At 45.0% G+C, this 27,914-nt stretch overlaps 1 protein-coding gene across 1 annotated transcript in view; it reads left to right on the top strand.

The window, feature by feature from the left end:
- The window catches only part of SARDH (sarcosine dehydrogenase), a 147,765-nt gene that overhangs the window by 78,663 nt on the left and 41,188 nt on the right, over positions 1 to 27,914 (top strand). The window contains exons 16-17 of the mRNA XM_077468194.1: positions 14,318 to 14,465; positions 20,131 to 20,224. Coding sequence (XP_077324320.1) covers positions 14,318 to 14,465; positions 20,131 to 20,224 — 242 coding nt within the window. The remainder of the gene's footprint in view (positions 1 to 14,317; positions 14,466 to 20,130; positions 20,225 to 27,914) is intronic.

Below are 27,914 nucleotides of genomic sequence, written 5' to 3'. Positions count from 1 at the left end.
ACAGTCCATTTGCCTTTAATAAATCAACCCCAGAGTGTCTTCTTGTTCCAGCATCAACCAATGCAGTCTTCAGAGATGGATGCTGCTCAGTAAAAAATAAAAAAATGAGAATCATGTGGCCATTGTCCATAGCCCTGCCCACAGTAAACAGTCCATGCAGGGGTTCTGACTACAATGGATTCATTGAAGCTCAGATTTAACTGAGTTATTTTTCTAGCTTACCTGGGATATTTCTTGGTTAGCATTAGCCGTTCACAAACAATAACAAAAAACAGAAAATACCATCTGAATAGTGGCAGATTGGTGGTAGGATGGGAGTGGACGTCTGCACGGGTAATTCCCCTACCCCTCTCCTCCTTCCCTTTCCTTTCTCTAGTATACTCTTTCCTATCCCCCACTCTAATTTCTTAATTGTTTAACATTACAGAATACTAAGCTCTCACATTTATGCTCTTGCAGGAGTATATGCTCACATTTTTATGTTTACATGAGCACATTAGCCTATACCCAGGGCTGCTGATAAGGCAGTACAGCCAGCCCTCCTGTACTGGGTCCGGGCCCCATCAATTCAAAAGGGGAGGAGGGCCAGCTATCCTGCCTTTCTGCAGACACTGATCCTCTACTGCCTCCTCCTGCAGCGCTGACATCTTCTCCTCCGCTCCCTCCCTCCAGCTGTGCTGCAGGGGGATCATTTCTAGCATTCGCACTCCTATCCTCCTGCTTTCCGGGCCCCTGCTGTGCGCTCCTTTTCCCTGCAGCGTTTCCGACTTCCCTCCTCTCCCGCAGCAGCTGCTGCAGGCACACGAAAGGATGTTTCAGGATGGAGAGTGGGGGATGGGGCTGGTTAAATACACCATATAATAATTGATTTTATAATGTATTTTTAAGGAAAATATAATTTGGTATTTTGTGGGGGGGGGGGGGGGGGAGAACACAGCCTTGTCGGGTAAGCAGTATGGGGCCCTGTGATTTCTAACAGCAGCCCCACCTATACCTATACCACTTTTTTCACAAACGGCATATAAATTGGTACACCTCAAGGCTTGGCTATGTTGCTACCTTTCTCCAAGATTGTTCTCCCCTTCTCTCTTGTTTGATTGGTTTCAGGCGGTGCTCATCCACCTACGATACCCTGAACTCAATTTACGTTCCATGATCATTGGGTCTGATTTTACTACATGTTGTAAGTTAATGAGCACATTAATAAGCACCGAGCACATTAATAAGCACCGAGCACATCCTTGGATATTTATTATCTACTTTTACTTGGTTCTTTGTACATTTTTGCTGTTTTTTTTTTGTTTTTTTTGCTGAATTTACTACAGTTATCTTTCCTTTTCTTGGTGAAAATTATAATAAAAATGATTGAAATAGAAAAAAATTACAGCAACAACAAAAACAGGACATGCCCTACCAATCGGAGAAAAGAACCCACCTAATCTCTTATTTGCATACATGCACAAATAACCAACGTGGAGCTGCATGTCTCCATCAAAGCATCCGCTTAAAGTTGAACTGAACGTCATCTGAGCACCACAAACCAAAAATGCTATTTAGCTATTTTTTAAAATTCGAAGCAAATGCACCCATCGATCCGTGTCTCCATGCTCTATTTTTTTGCAAAATCACTTTCAAAAACACCCCCTATCAGAGAGGGAAAGGAGAGGAAAAGGGGGGGGAGGGTTGTTTTTTTTATTATTATTATTTCCTATTTTATTTCCCTTTTTTTATTTTTTTATTATTTTGTTACACATATCTTGAATACTTTAACACATAGTAAAAAAAAATGTGATCATTATGTATGTAAGTAATGTATATGTTTGAAATTGTTTAAGTATGTGTAATACCTTATAATAACTTAAAATAAAATTAGAATTGGAATAGAAAAGAAAAACTGAGGAAAAAAAAAAAAGAAAAAAAAAAAACCCCTAGCATCTCTGGCCGTGGCCATCTTGAGTAAGGGCAGATGATTCCTGTAGAATTTACTTCCTGCTCAGGCATGCAAGCAGGAAAGGGTGTGCTTAGCCGAGAAAGCTCCTCCTCCCCTGCCAGTGCTAATTTTAGTCTTGGGACTAAAATGGCATTTTAGTTTTAGTCCCATTTTAGTCTTCTGCAATTGTTTTAGTTGTATTTAGTCGACTAAAATCTCCAGTACATTTCAGTAATTGCAATTTAGTTGTCGTCATAGTCTTTTGACTAAAATGGCATTTTAGTTTTTGTCTCATTTTAGTCTTTTGACTGAAATGGCTTTTAGTTTTTTTAGTCGTATTTCAGTCATCTCAATTGTTTTAGTTTTAGTCGTATTTTAGTCGACTAAAATTGTATCCATTTAGTCAACTAAAATGTTTTAGTCATTTACCTAGGCATGGAAACTAGAAAGTAACTGAAGAAATGTAAAAAAAAAAAAAGTTTAAACCATGTAAATATGATATACTTTTCTATCCATTCACTAATGCTAGGTAGCATAAGGATTAAAAAACAGTCAATGTTGATTGAGAGAGTGAAGTTCCGCTTTTTAATACACAGACCTTCTTTAATCGGTGAGAATGCAACAGTGCAACATGCACTGTATATCAGAATTTTACTAAGTGCTTTCTGTGTGCACCTCCTTGATTTAGTTCTACTTTCCAACTTGGCTTTGGCTTCTGACTTCATGGTTAAAGGGGTTGTAAAGGTTTGTTTTTTATTTTCTAAATAGGTTCCTTTAAGCTAGTGCATTGTTGGTTCACTTACCTTTTCCTTCGATTTCCCTTCTAAATGTTTTTTTTTCTTTGTTTTCTTTGTCTGAATTTCTCACTTCCTGTTCCTCCTCAGTAAGCTGTTCTGGCTGACTAAACACCGCTTGGATGATGGTGTGAAGTTTACTGAGGAGAAACAGGAAGTGAGAAACTCAGACAAAGAAAAAAAACATTTAGAAGGGAAATCAAAGGAAAGGTAAGCGAACCAACAATGCACTAGCTTAAAGGAACCTATTTAGAAAATAAAAAACGAAGCTTTACAACCCCTTTAAGGCCTGCCATCTGACATCTTCTGTCCAAAGACAGTGCTCTTACTGCTCACCAAGGTTTTCTTAGTAGACATTGAAATTACAGATGGCAGGATTGGCAGCACAGTGGTGTAGTGGTTAGCACTCTTGCCTAGCAGTAAAAAGGGTTGCTGGTTCGAATCCCAACCACGACACTACCTGCCTGGAGTTTGCATGTTCTCCCTGTGCCTGTGTGGGTTTCCTCCGGGTACTCCGGTTTCCTCCCACACTCCAAAGACATGCAGGTAGGTTAATTGGCTTCTGTCCAAAATTTACCCCTAGTATATGACCTTGGATTGTGGGCTCCTTGAGGGTAGGGACTGATGTGAGTGTGCAATGTACAGGGATAGGGACAATTGTAGACACTCACTACGTTGAACTGGATGGACTGGTGTCTTTATTCAACCTAACTAACTATGTAACTATGGATTTAACAAAAAAGTCAGGAGTCAAGCGCTAGTAAAAAAAAAAGTGCATCTAAGTCAGAGAGGAGTATAGAAGAGTTACCCCAATACTACCTGATACATGCTACATAAAAACCTCAGACACCGTGAAATGCAGCTGAAGACTTTTCACGTACATGTAATAAAAAACTGAAAACACGAGTTTAAAACTGCATTGGCATTTCAGTGCCTAATTGTAATTGCTGCCTGGATAGGCCCTTTAACCAGTTGCCGACCGCCGCACGCTGATGTACGTCGGCAGAATGGCACGGGCAGGCATAAGGGCTTACATGTACGTCCCTTGCCTCCCGCGGGTGCCTGCGGCGGTCAGTATTCGTTCGGGAGCGATCCCGGACGAGGGGACGGCCATTCATTCATGGCCACCCCCTCGCGATCGCTCCCGGCGAATGAAAATGTCCGGTGACATCACTTCCTCTCCTGTAATGTAAACACAGGAGAGGAAGTGATGTATTCTCTCCTCCGTGTCAGTAGTTTTCGTTCCGGCACCGAGGAGAGAGCATCGGTGAGTTGCACAAGCACTACACTACACAGTAGAACATGCCAGGCACACTCACACCCCCCCTTTACCCCCCGATCACCCCCCAATTACCCCTGCCCCCCCAGTCACAGTGACACCAATTGCTTTTTTTTTTTTTTGCATTGGTGTCATTTGTGACTGTAATAACTGTTAGGGCAGTTAGAGTTAGCCCCCTTTAGTTCTAAGGTACCCCCCTAACCCCCCCAATAAAGGTTTAACCCCGTGATCACCCCCCGTCGCCAGTGTCACTAAGGCTGGGTTCACATTGCAGCGGTTTATGAGAACGGATGTGATTCGCACCGCACTGCAGTGCAAATCACATCCGATCTCTGTGCGATTCGAGTTCAGCTATACAGATAGTATGGCTGAATTCGTGTCGCACCCGCCGCACCCGCCGCAAACTCGCACGGGACCCTTTTTTTGGTCCGCAGCAGAATCGGATCGCATGGGTGTTCACACCATGCGATCCGAGTTTGCAGATCGCACTGCGACATGCGAACTGATCTGGGGGTGTCATTAACATTTCACTGACACTCCCAGCAGTTCGCATAGGGCAGTGTGAACTGCCGCCGGGAGGCATGCGATGCGGGAACCCGCCGCGGATTCGTGGCGTTCCCGCATCGCTCCAGTGTGAACCCAGCCTAATAAGCGATCGTTTTTCTGATCGCTGTATTAGTGTCACAGGTGACGCTAGTTAGGCAGGTAGGTATTTAGGTTCGCCGCAGCTTTTTATAGCGCCAGGGACCCCCATATACTACCGCATAAAGCCCCCTGATTGCCCCCTAGTTAACCCTTTCACCAGTGATCACCATATAACTGTTACAGGTGACGCTGATTGGTTAGTTATTTTTTTTATAGTTTCAGGGCACCCGCCATTTATTACCTAGTCTCACTAGTGTACCCCTAAATTTAGGGGTGTCTACTTTCCAAAATGGGGTCATTTGGGGGGGGGTTTGTGCCATCTTGGCATTTTATGGCCTTCAAAACTGTAACGCCCTTAGAAAGCCTGAAGGCGGTGCTTGGTTTTCGGGGCCCCGTACGCGGCTAGGCTCCCAAAAAGTCCCACATATGTGGTATCCCCGTACTCAGGAGAAGCAGCAGAATTTATTTTGGGGTGTCATTTCACATATGCCCATGGCATGTGTGAGCAATATATCATTTAGTGACAACTTTGTGAAAAAAAAAAAAAAAAAAAAAGTTTGTAATTTTCCCGCAACTTGTGGCAAAATATAAAATATTCCATGGACTCAACATGCCTCTCAGCAAATAGCTTGGGGTGTCTACTTTCTAAAATGGGGTCATTTGTGGGGGTTTTGTGCCATCTTGGCATTTTATGGCCTTCAAAACTGTAATAGGTAGCTAGGAGTGAAGTCAAATATTTACGCCCTTAGAAAGCCTGAAGGCGGTTCTTGGCTTTCGGGGCCCCGTACGCGGCTAGGCTCCCAAAAAGTCCCACATATGTGGTATCCCCGTACTTAGGAGAAGCAGCAGAATTTATTTTGGGGTGTCATTTCACATATGCCCATAGCATGTGTGAGCAATATATCATTTAGTGACAACTTTGTGAAAAAAAAAATAAAAAAAAATTAAAGTTTGTAATTTTCCCGCAACTTGTGGCAAAATATAAAATATTCCATGGACTCAAAATGCCTCTCAGCAAATAGCTTGGGGTGTCTACTTTCTAAAATGGGGTCATTTGTGGGGGTTTTGTGCCATCTTGGCATTTTATGGCCTTCAAAACTGTAATAGGTAGTGAGGCGTGAGATCAAAAATTTACGCCCTTAGAAAGCCTGAAGGCGGTGCTTGGTTTTCGGGGCCCCGTACGCGGCTAGGCTCCCAAAAAGTCCCACATATGTGGTATCCCCATACTCAGGAGAAGCAGCAGAATTTATTTTGGGGTGTCATTTCACATATGCCCATAGCATGTGTGAGCAATATATCATTTAGTGACAACTTTGTGTAAAAAAAAAAAAAAAAAAATTTTTTTGTCATTATTCAATCGCTTGAGGCAAAAAAATAAAATATTCAATGGGCTCAACATGCCACTTATCAATTTCCTCAGGGTGTCTACTTTCCAAAATGGGGTCATTTGGGGGGGTTTTGTACTGCCCTGCCATTTTAGCACCTCAAGAAATGAGATAGGCAGTCGTAAACTAAAAGCTGCGTAAATTCCAGAAAACGTACCTTAGTTTGTAGATGTGACAACTTTTGCGCAAACCAATAAATATACAATTATTGACTTTTTTTTTACCAAAGACATGTGGCTGAATACATTTTGGCCTAAATGTATGACTAAAATTGAGTTTATTGGATTTTTCTAATAACAAAAAGTAGAAAATATCATTTTTTTTCAAAATTTGCGGTCTTTTTACGTTTATATCGCAAAAAATAAAAATCGCAGAGGCAATCAAATACCATCAAAAGAAAGCTCTATTTGTGGGAAGAAAAGGACGCAAATTTTGTTTGGGTACAACATTGCATGACCGCGCAATTACCAGTTAAAGCAGCGCAGTGCCAAATTGTAAAAAGACCTCTGGTCATTTACCAGCAAAATGGTCCGGTCTGAAGGTGGTTAAATCAACCAGTCAGAAACTGTACAAATTGCTGCATCTTGTTTTGCACTGACCCCCGGTCAACCGATCACGCAGCTATTGTGTTTGTTGCCCAGCTCCAGCAGAGATGAGGGATGCTACATATCTTACTGATGTTCCCTATTGTCTTGTTCTAGATACAGCCCCAGGCAGTGGAGTTAGCGGTCGGCAAGAATCTCAGACAGCTATGTGGTGCCAAAGGCACAGCAGAAACATCAGCCTTTTATAAGTTAACTCATTCAAGTGACAGTGCAAAACTGAAAGCAATTCTGATTGGATGCACACAGCTGTGACACACATGGCCAACTCCATGGAGGCTGGTGATTGGTTATTCCATTAGCCTGACTAATGCATGTAAAGTGATTACTCCATAGGGAGACACTGGAAATACGTGGGCTCTCCTACCTGTCCCATGACTACCTGCCCTATGTCTTGATCTAATAGATCACTGGCAAACCTCTGACAATAATCAGGGTTCAGGCACTAGGGTCTTTTTAATATTTACTGCAGTTGTCAAACTGGAGAAAGGCTTTAGGCATGCATGATACCCAGGGCAGGACTTAGGGTGGTGGGGGCCCCTGGGCTTGAGTCACTTTCGGGCCCTACCATCTATACATTACCGTATTTATCAGCGTATAACACGCACCCCAAGTTTAGGAGGGAATTTTAAGGAAAAAAACTTTTAGGAGGGAAGTTTAAGGGAAAAAAACTTACATTTAAATGCAGCCTTATCAGTGTCCATCTGCAGCCTTGCCCATCCATCTGCAGCCTTGTCCAGTGTCATTGCAGCCTTGTCAGTGTCATTTGCAGCCTTGTCAGTGAAGCCTTGTCATTTGCATCCTTGCCCCAGGGTCATTTGCAGCCTTGTCATTGCAGTCTTGAAGTTTAGAAATAGTGCCGCCGAGATACAGAGTCCTGAGTACTCGGCTCAGTTCCGCTCACAGTCCCGCCCTATGATGGACAGAACACAGGGACTGGGCTTGACTGTGAGCCGAGCCGAGCCGAGTACGCTTGGCTATGTATCTCCACGGGGCCCCCTATTGGGCGGGGCCCATGGGCTTGAGCCCAGTTAAGCCCAATGGAAAGTCCTGCCCTGATGATACCCAACAAAAGTGCAAAAAGGAGGACAGATATACCAAATTAGCAGTAAGTTCTTTGGCAGCCACCTCTAAAGTAGATCCTGATAGAGGACAGCCAAAAAAAAATGTAACTCCTTAAACCAGCCTTATGCCGCGTACACACGATCAAATTTTCTGGCGTACTTAGTCCGATGAAACCCATTTCACCGGACAATCCGATCGTGTGTGGGTTTCAGCGGACTTTTCCAGCGTGAAGTCCGGCGGACTAAGAAAGTATTTTTGCACTCCAATTTTCCCGTCGGACTTGGGTTTCAGCGGACAATCCGTTCGTCAGTATGCTAGTCCGGCGGACTAAGAATGACGCATGCTCAGAAGCAAGTACGAAAAAGGAAGCTATTGGCTACTGGCTATTGAACTTCCTTTTTCTAGTCCCGTCGTACGTGCTGTACGTCATCGCGCTAGCAAACGCCGGACTTTCTGTGTGTCCGTGTGTGGCCAAGTCCGTTCGGTAGAATGTCCGCCGGACTATCTGCCGGATTGTATGGCGGACTAAGTACGCCGGACAATTCGATCGTGTGTACGCGGCAAAAGTGTTTCCAGCGCCTGAATCTGACCTCTGTCTCTCTAGAAGTAGCCCAAAAGAATCCTTGTGCAAAGATCCCTCTTCCAAGGTCCAGTTGCAGCTTGCCTGCCAGCTCCTCTGTGACCCACTTTGGTCAAGGGTATCACTGTTTAGCCCAGGTCCATTCAGGCACGCACTTCAACAAGAATCTCTGCATCTATGGCCCTCAGTACATGACTGTTTCAGTTCAGGCCCTAAAATCAGTTTTAAAAAAAGGCTTCCTCCCAGGAAGAAGCCCCAGGGTAGAGAGAGTTCTAGAATAATGCTCCTAAATATATATATATATATATATATATATATATAATCACCTGAGAGCATTCCTCTGAACAGCACCATCAGGGTTATCCTTCCCACACTGATTACTGGAACCTCATTTTGGCAACAGGGAAAAGCAATTAAGCCGCAAGTTTTGGGGAAAAACTACAGAACCCAGAAAGGGTAATTAACCACTCAGGCTGGTTACAGCCCTGCCACAGCACAAACTTAATTTAGATTGAGACACAAACTGCATAAGGCGTGGTCCCTATACATGTATAATTTTTAAACAATTTCCACAATGTGAGGCTACCTCTGTTGCTCAGAATATTTTAGTGGACAGCAGTAAAACCTGGCAGGGGCTCTTAACATTTTCCATCTAAAGATGAAAGAAACAATTAAAGTTTCAGCTGTGTTCCTCTTTAATACCTGCATGATTTGATTATCACAACTGCCTGCTTTACTGGGCTATGTATGACATCTTCAAAAACCTGCCAGCCAGAAACAGTTATTTAAATTGGTAAAAAAAAAAAAAAAAAAGTACACAAAATTGGCAAAATATATTTCATTGTGACGGAGAATAATCTAGATCGTTGTTTCCTATTTCAATCTCTAACATACTAAACGTAAATTATTTGATTTGTTGTTCATATACTTCAGATTCTCTTACAGTTGACCTGCCAAGTTGTTCCATTTAATCAATGTTATATGAAAGCATTGTGGGGGCACAGATTTGTAGGACACTGAATGATTGATATATATATTCCCCATTAGTGTCCCTATCTCTGGCAATTCCCTGCACGCAGCCATGACCTCGACCCAAGGCTCTCTGTTCCTCCTTTGGCTTTGAAGCTCTCATTCTAATCTCTGATGGGCGCACAGAGTGGTGCTGCGTGCTTGGTTCAAGGGCTACGCTGCATGACAATTTGATATTTTTACTCTAAAGACCATCTGATGTTTCTGCATGTCCTAGATTCATCCCTAAATGTCTTCATGCAATACTTCATGCAATACTAGACTTCTTTTACATGGGATTGTGTGCCTCTGTATTTTATCCATCCTGAGTCGCCCCTAGTGTTAAATATATATATATATATATATATATATATATATAATATATGAAAAGAGTTGTGTATTTTAAAAGGCCTATGATGCACCGCTCAGCGCCAAATTCAGCCCACCAGTAATTTTAAAATATAACGTGTTCCTTCTAATTATTATGGGATAAAAAGTGGGGAGAAGATGAGCAGCCATTTAAAGAGGAAGTAAACCCTGATGGGTGTTACTTCCTCTTTGATTCCCTGCAAAGGTAAAGCATAATGGACTACTATGCATCGCATCGCATCGCATAGTAGTCCATTATGTGTCACTTACCTGACACAGGAGCCAGCAAAGTCACCGCTGTCCCCTGTAGTTCTGAGCGTCCATCTTCTTGGTGGGTCTCACTGCTCCGGCTCTGTGATTCGCCGGAGCAGCGATGATGTCACTCCCGCGCATGTGCACAGGAGCCGACACTCGCGGCATATCGCCACGATCTGCGGCCTGCCCAGTGCGCCTGCGCGCCGCTGTCTACGGGGCTTGCGCCGTAGACAGCGGTGGCTGTCTTCGGGTAAATATCTCCTAAACTGTATAGGTTTAGGAGATATTTCTCTGACCTACAGGTAAGCCTTAATCTAGGCTTACCTGTAGGTCAAAGTGGTTTGTAAGGGTTTACAACCACTTTAAAAAGGATAAAGAAATTATGTAGTATATAAATGAATCAGTCCAATTCAATCCAATTTAAATATACAGGAATTGGACTGATTCATTTATATATATATCTATCTATATATATATATCTCTATCTCTATATATATATTGTAGACATGTCACTGGAGAAGTGATCGAGGGGGTGTACATCTCACCTAGGTTGCTACACAGTGTGAGATGGTAAATCCAGGATGGATCAGTTTCTCAGCAGCGATATGCTGCTGAGTTGTTATTTAATTTTGCCGGGCCTGGGTTTATATGGAATGGCAGGTAGGTTTGGTAGAGGGACCTGTCATTCCACATCCCCCGATCCAGTTCTGGGTTTGGGATCAGGTGAGCTTGGATCCTAATTAGCCTGGGAAGCTAAAGGCTCTGCAGGGTCTGCAGGTGATTGCTCTCAGCCAGGGAATGAACAATCTGTGTGTTGAAGGAAGCTGCAAGCACAGCCACTGCTGGAGCTAAAACTCACCCTGCGATATCCAGGCGAAAGACGCTGTGTTTGTAAGTGTCAGATAGGTGAGCAGAACCTGTTAGTAAGCGCCCAGCCGGGCTAGGACTTTTATTTTTGTTGTACTTAGAAAGCACGGTGTTGCTGTATATTTTGTTTGCTGGACTGTTTGTACCACGAATAAACGCCAAGATCTGCTTTATAAATTCCAAGTCTGCTGTGAACTGTGTCCAAACACACCCTACCCCGGGAAGATCCCTTACAATATATATATATAACATTGGATGTCATTCTGCACTAATTCTCAACTAGTTTTAGGTCACAACTAAGAGGGGATTTCCCCATACTTAAAGTGTATTTCCACTTTTGCAGTCAGCTTTCGAGAAACTCCAACTATGCTTTGTTACCATTCATATGCACCCATAAAAAGCATTTCAAAATCTATTTAACTTTCTAGTTGTTTATGAATAGGTCTCTGTAGGAAGCTTGAAATTGTTCAGAATAGCTTACAATATGCTATTCAATGACAGATGTAGGGACAGACATTTTTTTTTTTTAGGAACAGCAACATACAATATCACCCAAGTCTTGAAATCCTTAAAGTGGTTCTAAAGGCTCAAGACATTTTTCACTTTACTTTAATACATTTATATGCATTAAGGTAAAAAACCTTCTGGTTGCAGCCCCACCCCCAAAATGCTCACCTGAGCCCCATCTCGATCCAGCGATGTGCATGAGAGCATGAGGATCTCTCTCTCTCCTCATTGGCTCAAATAGCAGCAGAGAGAGTGGGGATGAATGGACACACAGAGTGCAGCTAGGGAGCGAGGCTGTTCTAGTGCCCCGATAGCAAGGAGCTTACTATTATGCCGCGGACACGCGACCGGACTTTCAGGCAGAATAGGTCCAATGGAATCATTCTGTCAGATAGTCCGATCGTGTGTGGGATAGTCCAATTGTTTTTCTTTAAAAAATTCAGACAGACCTAGAAATAGAACATGTTTCAAAACTGTCCGACGGACTCAATTCCTATCGGGAAAACTGTCTGTGTGCTGGTCCGATGGACCAAATACGACGCAAGGGCAGCTATTGGCTACTGGTTATTGAACTTCCTTTTCTAGTCCCGTTGTACGTCATCACATTCAAAATAAACAGCCTTTTCGAATGGACTTTAGTCCGTTCATGTGTGGGCAATTCCGTTCGTTCGGAAGTCCATTGTAACTCAGTCGAAAGGCCGTTGGGAAGACTGTTGGACCTTTTCTGCTGGAAAGTCCGGTCATGTGTACGCGGCATTAGGGGCACTTGGCAGAGAGAAGGAGCCAGGACTGCCGATGGGGACCCAAAAAATAGAGGATCAGGGCTAGATGATGTGATAAAGATCACATGGTGAGGAGAGGAGGAGGGAGGACATGCCATTCGATGTGTTGGAGCTGCCCCTTAGGTGACGAAGGAGTCCGAGGCCTCCAGTGTTAAAAATAGGAAGTAAACTGCTTTCTCTCAGTAAACTTGCGGAGCATGCGCACTAAGGCCGCGTACACACGGGCGGACTGTCTGACGGACTTGGTCCGCTGAAACGTGTTTCAGCGGACAATCCGCTCGTGTGTGGGCTTCAGCGGACTTTTTCAGTGGACAGTCTGGCGGACTAAGTCTTTCGGAATTTCCATAATATTGTCCGTCCAAACTTGGTTTCAGCGGACAGTCCGCTCGTGAGTAGGCAAGTTGGACGGACTAAGTATGGCGCATGCTCAGAAAGGATTTACACGGCGAAGGTTGCATTGCTGTGTATTGGACGTCGTATTTCTAGTCCCGTCATACGTGCCGTACACGTCATCGCACAAGCTTTCGGCGGACTGTCTGTTCATCGTGTGTGGTCAAGTCCGTTCATTCGAAAGTAGGACGGACTGTCTGTCTGATTGTCTGACGGACTTAGTTGGGCAGACAGTCCGCCCGTGTGTACGCGGCCTTAGAGTGACAACAGAGCACCCACAGGAACTAGTGCAATTGCTTTGCAGCTAACAGTAAAGAAGCCAACATAAATGGCAGGATCAACCAGGTATTTTCTAATATGGGCACCTTGAATGACAGAAAGTATATATACTGAGGTACAGAATGGACTTTTAAAGAGATATACTCATGTCTGTCTTCAATGACACTTAAGCAAGTAAAAAGTACTAACGTAAGCAGCATCTTTTTAAAGTTATGTTGTGTGAATGGGAACATGTACCAAATTCAGTGGAAGTGAAGTAGAAGTGGAAATGCATTTTAAGAAAGATTCTCTTATTGTGCCACTGGGTAGACCAGCCTTTCTCAACCTTTTCAACACAGAGGAACCCTTGAAATAGTTCTCCGGTCTCAGGGGAACCCCTGCTAAAAATTAGAAATCTACAACTCATGATACATTAGTGTGATGGTCAGTGGGAAGAATAGTCCTTAGCCCCTGTACACATGGTCGGAGATTTCGACAACCAAATCCGTCGGATTTTGTCCGTCGGATCTTGTCCGAAACTGTTGCATACACACGGTCGGACTAAGTTGTTGAAAAATCTGATCTTTCAGAACATGATGACGTAATTTCGTTACGATAGGACTACGTTCAGGCTAGTAGCCAATAGCTTTGATGTAGGAATTTGATCTGAGCATGCGTGGCACTTTGTCCGATCAGAATTCTCTACACATGATCGGAGTATGTCCGATCGAACCAGTTGGTCGGGAAATATTTCCAACAAGTTGGAAAATTGGGTCAGACGGATATTCCGACGGAATCAGTCCGATGCATACCACACACAGTCGGATTATCCGACGACACGGTCCGATAGGACACATTCCGACGGATTCTCCGACCGTGTGTACAAGGCTTTACACTTGTGGTCATTGGGAAGAATTACCTCCTTACAGAGAGCTAAAAAGATCAATGGTGTCACTGAGAACTTATCTGAGAGGCAGAAATTGCCCAATGCTGAAGGAACCCCTACAACCTCTGGAGGAACCCTAGGGTTCCACGGAAACCCTGGTTGAAAATCACTGGGGTAGAGATTGAAAAATCTCCATAACAAAACACAAATGGCAAATAAAACCTGAACAGAGGTTGCAACCATTCATCATTCATTGTTTAAAACTAAAAGAAAGAAAATGTCTTGCCATATACATTTAGGAATAATGAATGTGTTTTTAATACAGCGGCAGCATTTCTCACTAATATCAGATTGTATTCCTTGCTGGAAGCTTCACCAGTCTTTCACTACATTTCTATGCAGGACAGCCGCATAGGGGTTGATTTACTAAACCTGGAGAGTGCAAAATCTGGTGAAGCTCTGCATAGAAATCAATCAGATCCCAGTTTTTTGGGGGGTTTTTTGTTGTTTTTTTTGGTCGAAGCTTAAATGAACTAGCTGAAGTTAGAAGCTGATTGGCTTCCATGCACGGCTGCGCCAAATTCTGCACTCTCTAGGTTTAGTTAAAAAAATCCTATCATTTCAAAAGGGTCAGATATCATCAGTAGCTACCTGGTGGGGCAATCTTTTGCACAGAACAGATATTTGAACTTTTAGTAACTGGAATATTTTACAGGGGATGGATTCTACCTGGCAATTGGAGGAGCAGTCGCTCAGCACAACTGGAGTCATATCACCACTATCCTTCAAGATAAGAAATTTAACTGTAAACTTATTGACTGTTCAGAGGACCTGGGGATGATCAGCATACAAGGGCCTGCCAGGTAAGAAAACTAGAAGGATCCGTATATACAATGAGTTGTACTAACTGAGTTATACGTTATGCATTTAGAGTCCTATGCATTCAGGAACAAACGTCCGGAATGCAGATTTTCTGGAGTCTAAAAGGTAGCACAAATTACAATCTGATCAAATCTTCTTTGAATTAAAGAGGAGTGAGGGCCTGCTTGATTGGATAAAAATAAAATGGATTGTTGGCAGATTGTACAGAAATGTATAATTACATTGTACATAGTCCTTAAAATGTAGGGAGTGATTCTCTTTTGAAACTAGATTAGTCCCTCTTTCCGATTAAAGCGGAACTAAACATAGCAAAATACCTCCTCCTGGTAGCAATGCGGCAGTTAAATTCCTTGCTAGCCACTGTCATCTTCTCCCCAGTTATTTCTGGGTACCAAGTGTGACAGACGGCCTGGCACCCAGCCTGGGTGCCCCACCAAGATACAGCTTCCTCCTGTCTGAAACCAGGAACCAGGTATTATAGCTGAGAATTGCACCCAAGAACTAGACGACACTAGCTAAGGTGCAACCTGGAACTGACTCTATTGTAAATTCGCACAGAATATATACCACACAAAATCAGGTAAGAGCTCGATGGCATTACCCTTAACAATGCAAACTGTAAACAGTAACATCAGTACATCTAATAAACAGCTACCATAAACATATACAGTAAGCTAATTAACTTAACCACTTGCCGCCCGCCCTATTACAAATTGACGGCGGCAAAGTGGTTTCATAATCCTAACCGGACGTCATATGACGTGATTAGGATTATGAGCCGCTGCGCGCCCCCGGGGGCGCGCATCGCGGCGATCGTTGTTGCGGGGTGTCAGTCTGACACCCGGCAACTACGATCTCGGTAAAGAGTCTCCGATGGAGACTCTTTACCATGTGATCAGCCGTGTCCAATCACGGCTGATCACAGTGTAAATGGGAAGAGCCGGTGATCGGCTTTCCCTCACTCGCGTCTGTCAGACGCGAGTAGAGGAGAGCCGATCGGCTGCTCCTCTGACAGGGGGGGTCTGTGCTGATCGATTATCAGCACAGCCCCCCCGAGGATGCCCACACTGGACCACCAGGGACACCACTAGACCACCAGGGAAAAGGTAATAAAAATCCATAATCCTCCCTAGACCACCAGGGTGCCAGTCAGCACAATGGGTGCCAATCAGTGCCCATAATGGATGCCAATCAGTGGCCACAATGGGCATCACTGATTGGCATGCATTATTGTTTGGCACTGATTGGCATCCATTACTATAACACCGATGCCGCCTATGAGTGCCCACCTGTGCCGCCTATGAGTGCCCACCTGTGCCGCCTGAGTGCCCACCTGTGCCGCCTGAGTGCCCACCTGTGCCGCCTATCTATGACCACCTGTGCCGCCTATCTATGCCCACCTGTGCCGCCTATCCATGCCCACCTGTGCCGCCTATCCATGCCCATCCATGCCGCCCATCCGTGCCGCCCATCCGTGCCAGCTATCAGTGCCAATTTGTGCCACCTATCAGTGTCCGTCCGTGTCGCCCATCCGTGTCGCCCATCCGTGTCGCCCATCAGTGTCGCCTATCAGTGCCACTTCATTGGTGCCACATTGGTGCCCATCAGTGCCACCTTATCAGTGCCCATCAGTGTAGCCCCATCAGTGCCCATCAGTGAAGGAGAAAACGTACTTATTTACAAAGTTTTGAAACTGAAACAAAAAAAAACATTTTTTTTTTCAAAATTTTCGGTATTTTTTTATTTGTAGCGCAAAAAATAAAAAACCGTAGAGGTGATCAAATACCACCAAAAGAAAGCTCTATTTGTGGGAAAAAAATGATAAAAATTTCATTTGGGTACAGTGTAGCATGACCGCGCAATTGTCATTCAAAGTGCGACAGCGCTGAAAGCTCAAAATTGGTCTGGGCAGGAAGGTGTTTAAGTGCCCGGTATTGAAGTGGTTAAACATATAAACATCCCAAGATGAACTTCATATGGTGGGATTCTGGTCAAGGGTTTTTGGTCTTCTGTCAACTCTCTTCCATATTTCCCCCTGCAAGGATGCCAAATTGCCCTTACTCCATTACCCGATCCCGGGCCTCTTCTCCTATCAGCAGAAGTTGGCCACCTATTTGTTTATTGCTGCGAAGCGTACAATAGCAAGGGCCTGGAAGAAGCCGGCTGTCTTGTTTGCGAAGGTGAAGAGCATCTTAAAGCGGTTCTCCACCCTAAAGGGGAAGTTCCGCTCATCTGATCCCTCCCCCCCTCCAGTGCCACAATCGGCACCTTTCAGGGGGGAGGGGGGTGCAGTTTCCTGGATAATCCAGGTATCTGCACCCACTTCCGGGCAGACTGCCGCAGATGCCCCGCCCCCCCCCCATTGTGTTCTGGGAAAAACACAGTTCTCAGGACACAGCGGGGACCAGCAGAGACACGCAGCGCAACTCGCGCATGCGCAGTAGGGAACCGGGCAGTGAAGCCACAACGCCTCTAAACCAGTGATCTGAAATTAGCGGACCTCCAGCTGTTTCCTTTTCCTCCAGCTGTCCCATCATGCCTCTGCCTCTGGGTGTCATGCTTGTGGCTGTCAGAGTCTTGCTATGCCTCATGGGACTTGTAGTTCTGCAACAGCTGGTGGTCCGCTAATTGCATACTGCTCTAAACTCCGCTGTTCCTAAATGTGTGCCATGGGCACATAGGCTTTTATTTCGTTGATTTCTAGAGCTTTGGCAAAAAAAAAAACGCCAAAAGCTCCTAAACGTGAGTTTAGGAGCAGCGGTGTGCATGAGGCCTAAGTCACAGCACAAGTCCTAGATTTCTCAACTGGTGATGGGCAATGTTCTCAATGTAGGCTACCCGTATAACTGACAGGACCTTTATATAATAATATTACCCAAAGTGCCTTTCCACCTTGATGGTTTACAGTATTCTACGGTAAATTGTCAGAATTCACCCGCCTTCCTTAAGGTCTTTCTGTACAACCTGCCATGTCTGTTTAAAATCAACAAGCCCTCTCTCTCTCTTGTCTGCCCCCCAGTCTGTATTCCTTTCAACTTGTATCAATCTTTAATGCGGGTGGCTTACATACTGCAGGCGCGTGTGTGTGTGTGTGTGTGTGTGTGTGCGCAAGCCGAGCGCCATGTGACAGGCCGAAAGCAGGAAAATATTGCATTAACTCCTAATAAAAGAAATCACTGCAATCCATGTTGCCACATGCAAAATTCCTGTACAGCTTGCATATCTAGTCAACTTGAGAGGGGTGTTAGAATAGTGTAAACACCAAAAATTGCCACCTTTGAAATAATGTATTTAAAAATTTTATTTTAACTTTTAGTTAGCGGTGTTAACACTTTGACATGTGTGTTTATAGCAATGTGGGACAACATATCCGAGATCAAAAGAGGCCAAAAGTCTGGCCTTAGTTTGCGGTTACACTAATGGAAAAAAAATAAAAGAAAATATTAAAAGGGGTGAAGGGAAAAAGTCCTAAAATTGTCAGCACATGCCAAAAGTGAAAAAAACGACCCCATCAAAGTGACTGTAAGCACTGCTGAAATAGACAGATACTTAAAGCGGGAGTCCACCGGGAGGCCGCCGTTTTTTTTTTTTTTTTTTAAAAGCCAGCAGCTACAAATACTGCAGCTGCTGACTTTTAAAATAGTGACACTTACCTGTCCAGCGCGCCCGCGATGTCGGCACCCGAAGCCGATCTCTCGATCGTCTCTCGGATGCTGCCGCCGCCATCTTGGGTATGGGAATCAGGAAGTGGAGCCTTTCGGCTTCATTTCCCGGTTCCCTACTGCGCATGCGCGAGTCGCGCTGCGCAATAAGGATGGTCCCCGCTGTCTCTGGGATCTGTGTGTTTCCCAGCAGGCAGCGGGGGACTTTCGGAAAGGGGCGTAGATTCTGCAGAAAGGGGCGTACCTTCTGCAGAATCTACGCCGGAAGTGGGTGCAGATACCTGTACTGTACAGGTACCTGCACCCCCCTCCCCCCTGAAAGGTGCCAATTGTGGCGCCGGAGGGGGGGGGGATTCCAATGAGCAGAAGGTCCACTTTAGGGTGGAGCTCCGCTTTAACAGCAGGGGTCAAGTCCTGGGGAAAAAAGTGTGGGAACTCCCACCCAAGATCCCCTCCCCCACCCAAAAAAAATGATACTCTCATATGCACGAACGCTTCAAAAGTGGTATTTTTCATCTAATTTTCGTATTGTGTGTGTGAAGCTTAACTGTTAGTACATAAAAAAAACAAAAACAATCCTCAATAAACATAAATATGGTAATTCTCTGAATAATCAGCATTCATTCAATTGTGCTTCCATGCAAATGTGAACATCATGTTCTGATCTTTATTGGGGAATGTTATTTTGTATATAGAGTGTTTATGTGGTGAGTTTACACTTTTCATTGAACAGAGTTTGGATAACACAGGGTTAAACGGAAAGGTCATAAATGAACTGCACATTATCTGGACAGAATGCTTGGGGAGATAGTGATGTGTTCCTGCTTAGGAGATGTATGCTAGCTTGAGGGGGGGGGCTGCAAACTCTGTAGGGGCTCCAACACACACTCGCTGCGATTCCAACCCTTCACATATTTCCACATAAACTTCCCTCCTGGCATTAAACTTTGCCAGGTATTGTGCTCAGCTTACCACCCCAAACTGATGTTCCTCCCTCAGCTCACCTCTCTCCCTGCATATCCTGTGAGCAGAATAGCTGTGCTCCTCCTCTGGGTTCTCTCATCATATGGCACTGAAGATGGAGGAGGGGGGGATTCAGCAGGACACACAGAGCAAGTATGCAGGAGACTGGGGGGGGGGGGAGGGGGCAGAAAATCAGGAGGGGCCGGCGGGGAGGAGCGCATCACGAGAGGTCTGACTAAATACAATCTCTTAGCAGCAGGGACCTGATCTACCCGTCAGCTAGCTGTGATTGACAGGTAGATCGAAGTGGAAGCTGTCATGGGGCCCCCTACTGGCAATGCCTGAATGGTCAGGTGTGCGGCACTTACTATTGTGAGCTGTGTCGGCGGCTGCTGGTGTAGCACCTGCCACACACCTCACATACTTCAAAGTCTCGAAGGACACGGCTGCTAACGGAAACTGAGTTCCTGTTGTGGAAAAAGTACAGGAACTCCGTTCCCATGCGTTCCCGCAGGACTTGAGCCCTGCTTAACAGGATAGTTGCTTTGTGTTACAAAAGTACAGTCTGCAGAATTCAGTCACCCCCCTCTGTGAACCAGCCTTAACCAAAAATATGCTTCCTGAGCTTCACAGGGGTGGCGCTACTTTTAAGTCTTTCATAACGGTTGATTGAAGGGGGTTTACATTATTTTGTCCTCCACCCGATTAGAAATTTGGTCACTATGTCTGTGCACTAAAACTGTAAAGAACTCAAAAGTCAGGATATTATGGAGTTCTGTGCACTAAAAAGGTAACGAACCCCAAAAGTCAGGATATTATGGATTAACTCAATTTACCCTTTTATCTCCTTTCCTTGTGAAGAGAGAAAAGCTAATACACAAACCCAGGACTTGACACCCCAACCAACTATGTGCTTGTGTCTGTGCCTCTCTACTATCTGACTGCTCAACTAACGTAATTGTACATGAAGGTCCCGTCCCTGTCCTTTGCTGATAATGTTTAATATACTTTCCCTTTCCAGTCGCTCAATTCTGCAGGAAGTTCTGGATGAAGATTTGAGCAATGAAACTTTTCCGTTCTCCACTCACAAAATTGTAGCCGCAGCCGGATTCAAGGTAGATGGGTTCAATGAAATGGTTTGCAATTGTTTTATCTATGTCTGAAATTCTTTGTACAAAAAATGTTTACCAGCGGGTGGAACTTTAGACTCCTTTCCAGATGTAATTCTTTGCCTGCTAATGTTCTGTTGTCTTAAATAGCTCAAGCTGACATACACACATACCAGCGAGGAAGCCAGAGAACTGACTTTGCTCCTCTCTCTTTTTCTCCTTCTGTCCTGTCAGAGATTGAGTATTTGAAAGGACATAACTGCTGCTGCGCTCTTTTTAGAAATTCACAGTGCTCTGGGAATCCTCTTTCATGTTTTCCGGGTTCATACCTGTTCAGCTATAACATACCTAGGACCACTGTTCTAACAATTCAGAAAGGTAATTTGCCTACACATACAGTGCCTTGCCAAAGTATTCGGCCCCCTTGAACTTTTCAACCTTTTGCCACATTTCAGGCTTCAAACATAAAGATATAACATTTAAATTTTTTGTGAAGAATCACCAACAAGTGGGACACAATTGTGAAGTGGAACAAAATCTATTGGATATTTTAAGCTTTTTTAGCAAATAAAAAACTGAAAAGTGGTGCGTGCAAAATTATTCGGCCCCTTTACTTTCAGTGCAAACTCACTCCAGAAGTTCAGCGAGAATCTCTGAATGATCCAATGTTGTCCTAAATGACTGATGGTGATAAATAGAATCCACCTGTGTGTAATCAAGTCTCTGTATAAATGCACCTGCTCTGTGATAGCCTCAGGGTTCTGTTGAAAGCGCAGAGAGCATCATGAAGACCAAGGAGCACACCAGGCAGGTCCGTAATACTGTTGTGGAGAAGTTTAAAGCCGGATTTGGATACAAAAAGATTTCCCAAGCTTTAAACATCCCAAGGAGCACTGTGCAAGCGATCATTTTGAAATGGAAGGAGTATCAGACCACTGCAAATCTACCAAGACCTGGCCGCCCCTCTAAACTTTCAGCTCAGACAAGGAGAAGACTGATCAGAGATGCAGCCAAGAGGCCCATGATCACTCTGGATGAACTGCAGAGGACTACAGCTGAGGTGGGAGAGTCTGTCCATAGGACAACAATCAGTCGTACACTGTACAAATCTGCCCTTTATGGAAGAGTGGCAAGAAGAAAGCCATTTCTCAAAGATATCCATAAAAAGTCTCGTCTAAAGTTTGCCACAAGCCACCTGGGAGACACACCAAACATGTGGAAGAAGGTGCTCTGGTCAGATGAAACCAAAATCCAACTTTTTGCCCACAATGCAAAACGATATGTTTGGCGTAAAAGCAACACAGCTCATCACCCTCAACACACCATCCCCACTGTCACACATGGTGGTGGCAGCATCATGGTTTGGGCCTGCTTTTCTTCAGCAGGGACAGGGAAGATGGTTAAAATTGACGGGAAGATGGATGCAGCCAAATACAGGACCATTCTGGATGAAAACCTGTTGGAGTCTGCAAAAGACCTGAAACTGGGACGGAGATTTATCTTCCAACAAGACAATGATCCCAAACATACAGCAAAATCTACAAAGGAATGGTTCACAAATAAACGTATCCAGGTGTTAGAATGGCCAAGTCAAAGTCCAGACCTGAATCCAATCGAGAATCTGTGGAAAGAGCTGAAAACTGCTGTTCACAAACGCTCTCCATCCAACCTCACTGAGCTCCAGCTGTTTTGCAAGGAAGAATGGGCAAGAATTTCAGTCTCTCGATGTGCAAAACTGATAGAGACATACCCCAAGCGACTTGCAGCTGTAATCGCAGCAAAAGGTGGCTCTACAAAGTATTAACGCAAGGGGGGCCGAATAATTTTGCACGCCCCACTTTTCATTTTTTTATTAGTTAAAAAAGTTTCAAAAATCCAATAGATTTCGTTCCACTTCACAATTGTGTCCCACTTGTTGGTGATTCTTCACAAAAAATAAAAATTTTATATCTTTATGTTTGAAGCCTGAAATGTGGCAAAAGGTTGAAAAGTTCAAGGGGGCCGAATACTTTCGCAAGGCACTGTATGTCTAACAAAAACATGGGAATGCTGAAATAATTCTGAAAATAAACTTTTACATTGTGCAGAGGTATATGCATTTATTAAATAATGGGGTCATTATATAATCACCATGACTATCCTGGCTGTTGCAGTTATCTTTCATACTGCGTAGACTCCTACAACCCAAGGACTGGCAGCAAGTTTTTAGGTTCTTTTTTAGGCGGGTTAACCTAGTGTTAGTTGGTTGCACTTTCAGTTCACTTTCCCTGCATTTCTATTCTTGGTGCGCAGGTGCTGTGATTGCGCAGTGACCCCCGGCCCTCTTGCAGCTGTGTTTTTTCTTAAAAGCCTCTACTTTTTCCCATAACCCAGATAGTCTGTGAATCCTCCCCGGCTATCTTCTCCTTGCCTGACTGATCTAATGCCATAATGGAGGAAAGAGCTTCTGGGCAGTCTAGCAAGCGGCCCCCCTGTGCAGCGGAGCTTCAGCCGCTACGCCTCTGACACAATCTGAAGGATTGAAAGACAACTTAGGGGCATCATCTTCAATCTACAGCGGCCCGGCACTTTCTCTCACACACCGTGAAAGATTGTGGCATTTTGTACTCCATTTAACATCGCTGGAAGATGATAGCAAATCTTTTTCTTAACTCCTTGCTTCCAGCTTTCCTGAAACTTCTGAGTGCCGGAGATGGTCTAAAAAGGATTACCGATAAAAGTCTCTTTCTGAAACGTTACAAAGTTACAAAAGTGCAACTTGTTCCCCCAGGAAACAATTGGGAAAAAAAGGAGGTTTAGACATACATTTTACTAGCAAAGCATGTCTGTCTCTTTGAACAGCTAATGCGGAATATTGTAGTTGTTTTTACGTGTCATCAGTTGTGTGAATTATGTAATGTTTTATAACTCTTCTGCTGAAATAGACAGGGGATTTAATCAGGGCTGGACTGGGACAGAAATTTGGCCCTGGACTTCATCCAGACCGGCCCACTTACATTTTGAGTGTCCCATCAGCACTCCCTTACATCAGAGTGTCCCATCAGCAGCCTCCTTACATCAGAGTGTCCCATCAGCAGCCCCCTTACATCAGAGTGTCCCATCAGCAGCCCCTTTACATCAGAGTGTCCCATCAGCACCCCCTCACATCAGAGTGTCCCATCAGCAGCCCCCTTACATCAGAGTGTCCCATCAGCAGCCCCCTTACATCAGAGTGTCCCATGAGCACCCCCCTTACATCAGAGTGTCCCATGAGCACCCCCCTTACATCAGAGTGTCCCATCAGCACCCCCCTTACATCAGAGTGTCCCATCAGCAGCTCCCTTACATCAGAGTGTCCCATCAGCACCCCCCTTACATCAGAGTGTCCCATGAGCACCCCCCTTACATCAGAGTGTCCCATGAGCACCCCCCTTACATCAGAGTGTCCCATCAGCACCCCCCTTACATCAGAGTGTCCCATCAGCACCCCCCTTACATCAGAGTGTCCCATCAGCAGCCCCTTACATCAGAGTGTCCCATCAGCAGCCCCCTTACATCAGAGTGTCCCATGAGCACCCCCCTTACATCAGAGTGTCCCATGAGCACCCCCCTTACATCAGAGTGTGCCATGAGCACCCCCCTTACATCAGAGTGTCCCATCAGCACCCCCCTTACATCAGAGTGTCCCATCAGCAGCTCCCTTACATCAGAGTGGCCCACTGAGCCATCGGCCCACCGGGAAACTCCCGGTAGTCCCGATGGCCAATACATGCCTGGATTTAATAAAACATTGGTGACACTTTTCGGGGCCGTATGGCCCTTGAAAAGGTTCCTGTGCTAAATTCAAAAAGCCCTGCTGCCAATTTTGGTAGCTTTACCAAAACATGAGGCAATTTCGACCAGTTTCTAATATTGCCACTTTTAAAGAGATGCACTATTACTGCACCAAATTTTATATATGATTACCTCTAGGTCAAAGACAACAAAAATAGAGGAACTTAAAGCGGAAGTAAACCCATCAATTTAATAGTTTAAAAAAACTGTTACATTCCTGGCATGCCATAAACGTTAACTGTCCCATTGGTTGTGCTCTCAATGTAACTGTCAAACCATCCAATGGCTGGTGTCATAACTGATCACATGTGCAGCATCATGGCAGTTGAAGATTAAACTGAGGCCAAGATGGTAGCTTCCTTGGCTGAAAACAATAAGGAGGGTTTACTTCCGCTTTAAAGCCTTGTACACACGGTCGGAGAATCTGTCGGAATGTGTCCTATCGGACCGTGTCGTCGGATAATCCGACTGTGTGTGGTATGCATCGGACTGATTCCGTCCGAATCTCAGTCGGACCCAATTTTCCAACATGTTGGAAATATTTCCCGACCAACTGGGCCGGTCGGACCTAATCCGATCATGTGTAGAGCATTTTGATCAGACCAAGTGCCACGCATGCTCAGATCAAATTCCTACATCAAAGCTATTGGCTACTAGCCTGAATGTAGTCCCATCGTAACGAAATTACGTCATCACGTTCTGAAAGATCGGATTTTTCGCCAACTTTGTCCGACCGTGTGTATGCAACAGTTTCGGACAAGATCCGACGGAAAAAATCAGACGGACAAAATCCGACAGATTTGGTTGGCAAAATCTCCGACCGTGTGTACAGGGGCTTAGACCCACTCTAAGTTGGCATACAGAGACAGGTAGGGTGCCTTTCTCTGTACGCTGTGTGGCAGAGTGGCATGTTTGCCACCGCTATCTCTTCTTATCTGCCCTTCTGTCACTGGTTGTTTAGGACACTGGGAGCGTCACACTTGACATGCTCTTGGCAATCAGTGGCGCTAACCATGTGCGCAGCCTGATGGGGAAGCTGAGAAACTAGTTCCCTATCAGGTATAATCACTCCTTGTGATTAATAGGCAGATAATGGATGGAGTCTTTAGCCAATAGCAGGTTGTCTGTTGGCCCTGGACCTGCCCACTGCTTACTGTCAATCACAAAGGGGAGTGGACCTGATGGGGAACTAATGTCCCTGTATTCCCATCGGCTGCAGCGACGGGAGGGAGCTCAGCTGCATTATGGATGGACTGTCTGTATGCCCTTGTACACACGGTCGGACATTCTGACAACCAAATACGTTGGATTTTGTCCGACAGATTTTGTCCGAAACTGTTGCATACACACGGTCGGACAAAGTTGACGGAAAATCCGATCGTTCAGAACGTGATGACGTTATTTCGTTACGACGGGACTACGTTCAGGCTAGTAGCCAATAGCTTTGGTCTAGGAATTTGATCTGAGCATGCGTGGCACTTTGTCCGATCGGAATTCTCTACAAATGATCGGACAAAGTCCGATCGGATCATGTTGTCGGAAAATTTTATAGCCCAGCTCTAAAACTTTGTCGGTCAGATATTCCGATGGAAACAGTCTGATGGAGCCCACACACGGTCGGATTATCCGACAACACGGTCCAATTGGATATTTTCCGTCAGAATGTCTGACTGTGTGTACAAGGGCTAATACAGGAGGTGTGTTACTGGCTGGATCGGCAGGTGAAAAAAAGAAAAGGAATGCAGCGACCACATCTAATAATTGGTAAGCTGAAACATATTCCATTTTTGGTTTGGTGTTTAATACTGCTTTAATGCAGACACTACATTAGAGCAGGCATGTACTGGCCATTGGGACTACCGGGAGTTTCCCGGTGGGCCGATGGTTCAGTGGGCCACTCTGATGTAAGGGGGCTGCTGATGGGACACTCTGATGTAAGGGGGCTGCTGATGGGACACTCTGATGTAAGGGGGGCTTCTGATGGGACACTCTGATGTAAAGGGGCTGGTGATGGGACACTCTGATGTAAGGGGGCTGGTGATGGGACACTCTGATGTAAGGGGGCTGGTGATGGGACACTCTGATGTAAGGGGGCTGGTGATGGGACACTCTGATGTAAGGGGGGCTTCTGATGGGACACTCTGATGTAAAGGGGCTGGTGATGGGACCCTCTGATGTAAGGGGGCTGGTGATGGGACACTCTGATGTAAGGGGGCTGCTGATGGGACACTCTGATGTAAGGGGGCTGGTGATGGGACACTCTGATGTAAGGGGGCTGCTGATAGGACACTCTGATGTAAGGGGGTTGGTGATGGGACACTCTGATGTAAGGGGGCTGGTGATGGGACACTCTGATGTAAGGGGTGCTGATGGGACACTCTGATGTAAGGGGGCTGCTGATGAGACACTCAAAATGTAAGCGGGTCGGTCTGGATGAAGTCCAGGGCCAAATTTCTGTCCCAGTCTAGTCCTGCATTAGAGGACTAACCTAATAAGCTGCAAAATAATGTTTTTGTTTTGTGGTTCGGATACACGTTAAATTGTTATTTGAACACCACCCAGATAGAAGCTCTTTTGCTGCAGCCAGAACACACTGAGCTGGTATCGGACTATTATTCGGCACTGGCTTATGAAGATAGTAGACAATGTTCTAGGGCACGTGACCGATGCTTGAGTAAAGTTTCTGATTTAACAGAGGAATTATGGGTAGATGCACTTGCAACCTATGTAGATACTGTTATTTCTTCAAGGGACAAAATTATACAGATACGTTACTTACATCAAAAGTATTATACTCCACGGTTTCTTTTTAGAACGGGTAAGACCCCTTTCACACTGGAGGTGTTTTTTCAGGCCTCCCCTGCAACCCCTTTCACACTGCAGCGGTGCGCTTGTGGGAAGTTAGAAAAAGTCCTGCAAGCAGCATCTTTGGAGCGGTTTAGGAGCGTTGTATACACAGCTCCTCCAGCGCTCCTGCCCATTGAAATGAATGGGCAACGCTGCCGAAGCGCCTGCAAAGTGCTTCAGCAGCGGTGCTTTCTGGGTGAATTTAACCCTTTCTTTGGCTGCCCCACTAGCAGCGGAAAAGGGCCACTAAAACGACTGTAAAGCGCTGCTAAAACGAGTGGCGCTTAACCGCTAACGCGGCTGCACTGAGAGTGTGAAAGGGCTCTAAGCGAAATACAGACACATGCCATCAATGATTTTGGAGTGTCCTAAAGTTAGGACACTCCAAAGGCAGAGTGCCTTTGGCCAATCATAGCTCTCCCAGCAGATTGCGCTGTGATTGGCCAAAGCATGCAGGTCAGATGCATGCTTTGGCCAATCGGCAGCCATCAATGCATTGCGATCTTGCAGTGCATTATGGGGAGCTCCGCGGAGCTCAAATTTTCGGCAAACGCTCCATATGTTTGGTTCATCTGCGGACAAATGAACACCCGATGTTCGAGTCGAACTTATGTCAAATTCGAACATCAGGACCATCCCTCCTGACAACAAGGAGCAGATGCATCAGAAATAAAAGACTGCACATTAAACAGAGGCCCTATGGCTGCCTAAAGAGTCGCTCCTCTTTCTCAGCTGCAGTTCCCTCTTAATGTGCCTGTTTTATAAAGTAGACGTTAAGGAAGCACATCAATCTTCTTTTATGTGCTACCTGTCTAATTTCCTGGATAATTCTTCTGCGTTTATACATCCAATTTCAAGCTTGCGCGGCTTTTATTGATATTTTGCATGCGGGGAATCTAATTGGCCAAAAATATGACAAATCTCACTGTTAAAAGTCCCCGTTTATCAGATGGCGGGGCCTGCCGCGCGAACGCCATCTCCTGGGGAAGATGATAGAGTTCCCAACTATTATCCGTAAATCTCTCTGACTAAAGCT

The sequence above is a fragment of the Lithobates pipiens genome, unplaced genomic scaffold (genome assembly GCF_037356315.1).
Source record: "Lithobates pipiens isolate NorthernLeopardFrog02 unplaced genomic scaffold, aLitPip1_a1.2 Scaffold_11, whole genome shotgun sequence".
Taxonomy (NCBI): domain Eukaryota; kingdom Metazoa; phylum Chordata; class Amphibia; order Anura; family Ranidae; genus Lithobates; species Lithobates pipiens.
Note: the sequence above shows the minus strand (reverse complement) of the source record. Positions and strands in the feature narration are given on the sequence as shown.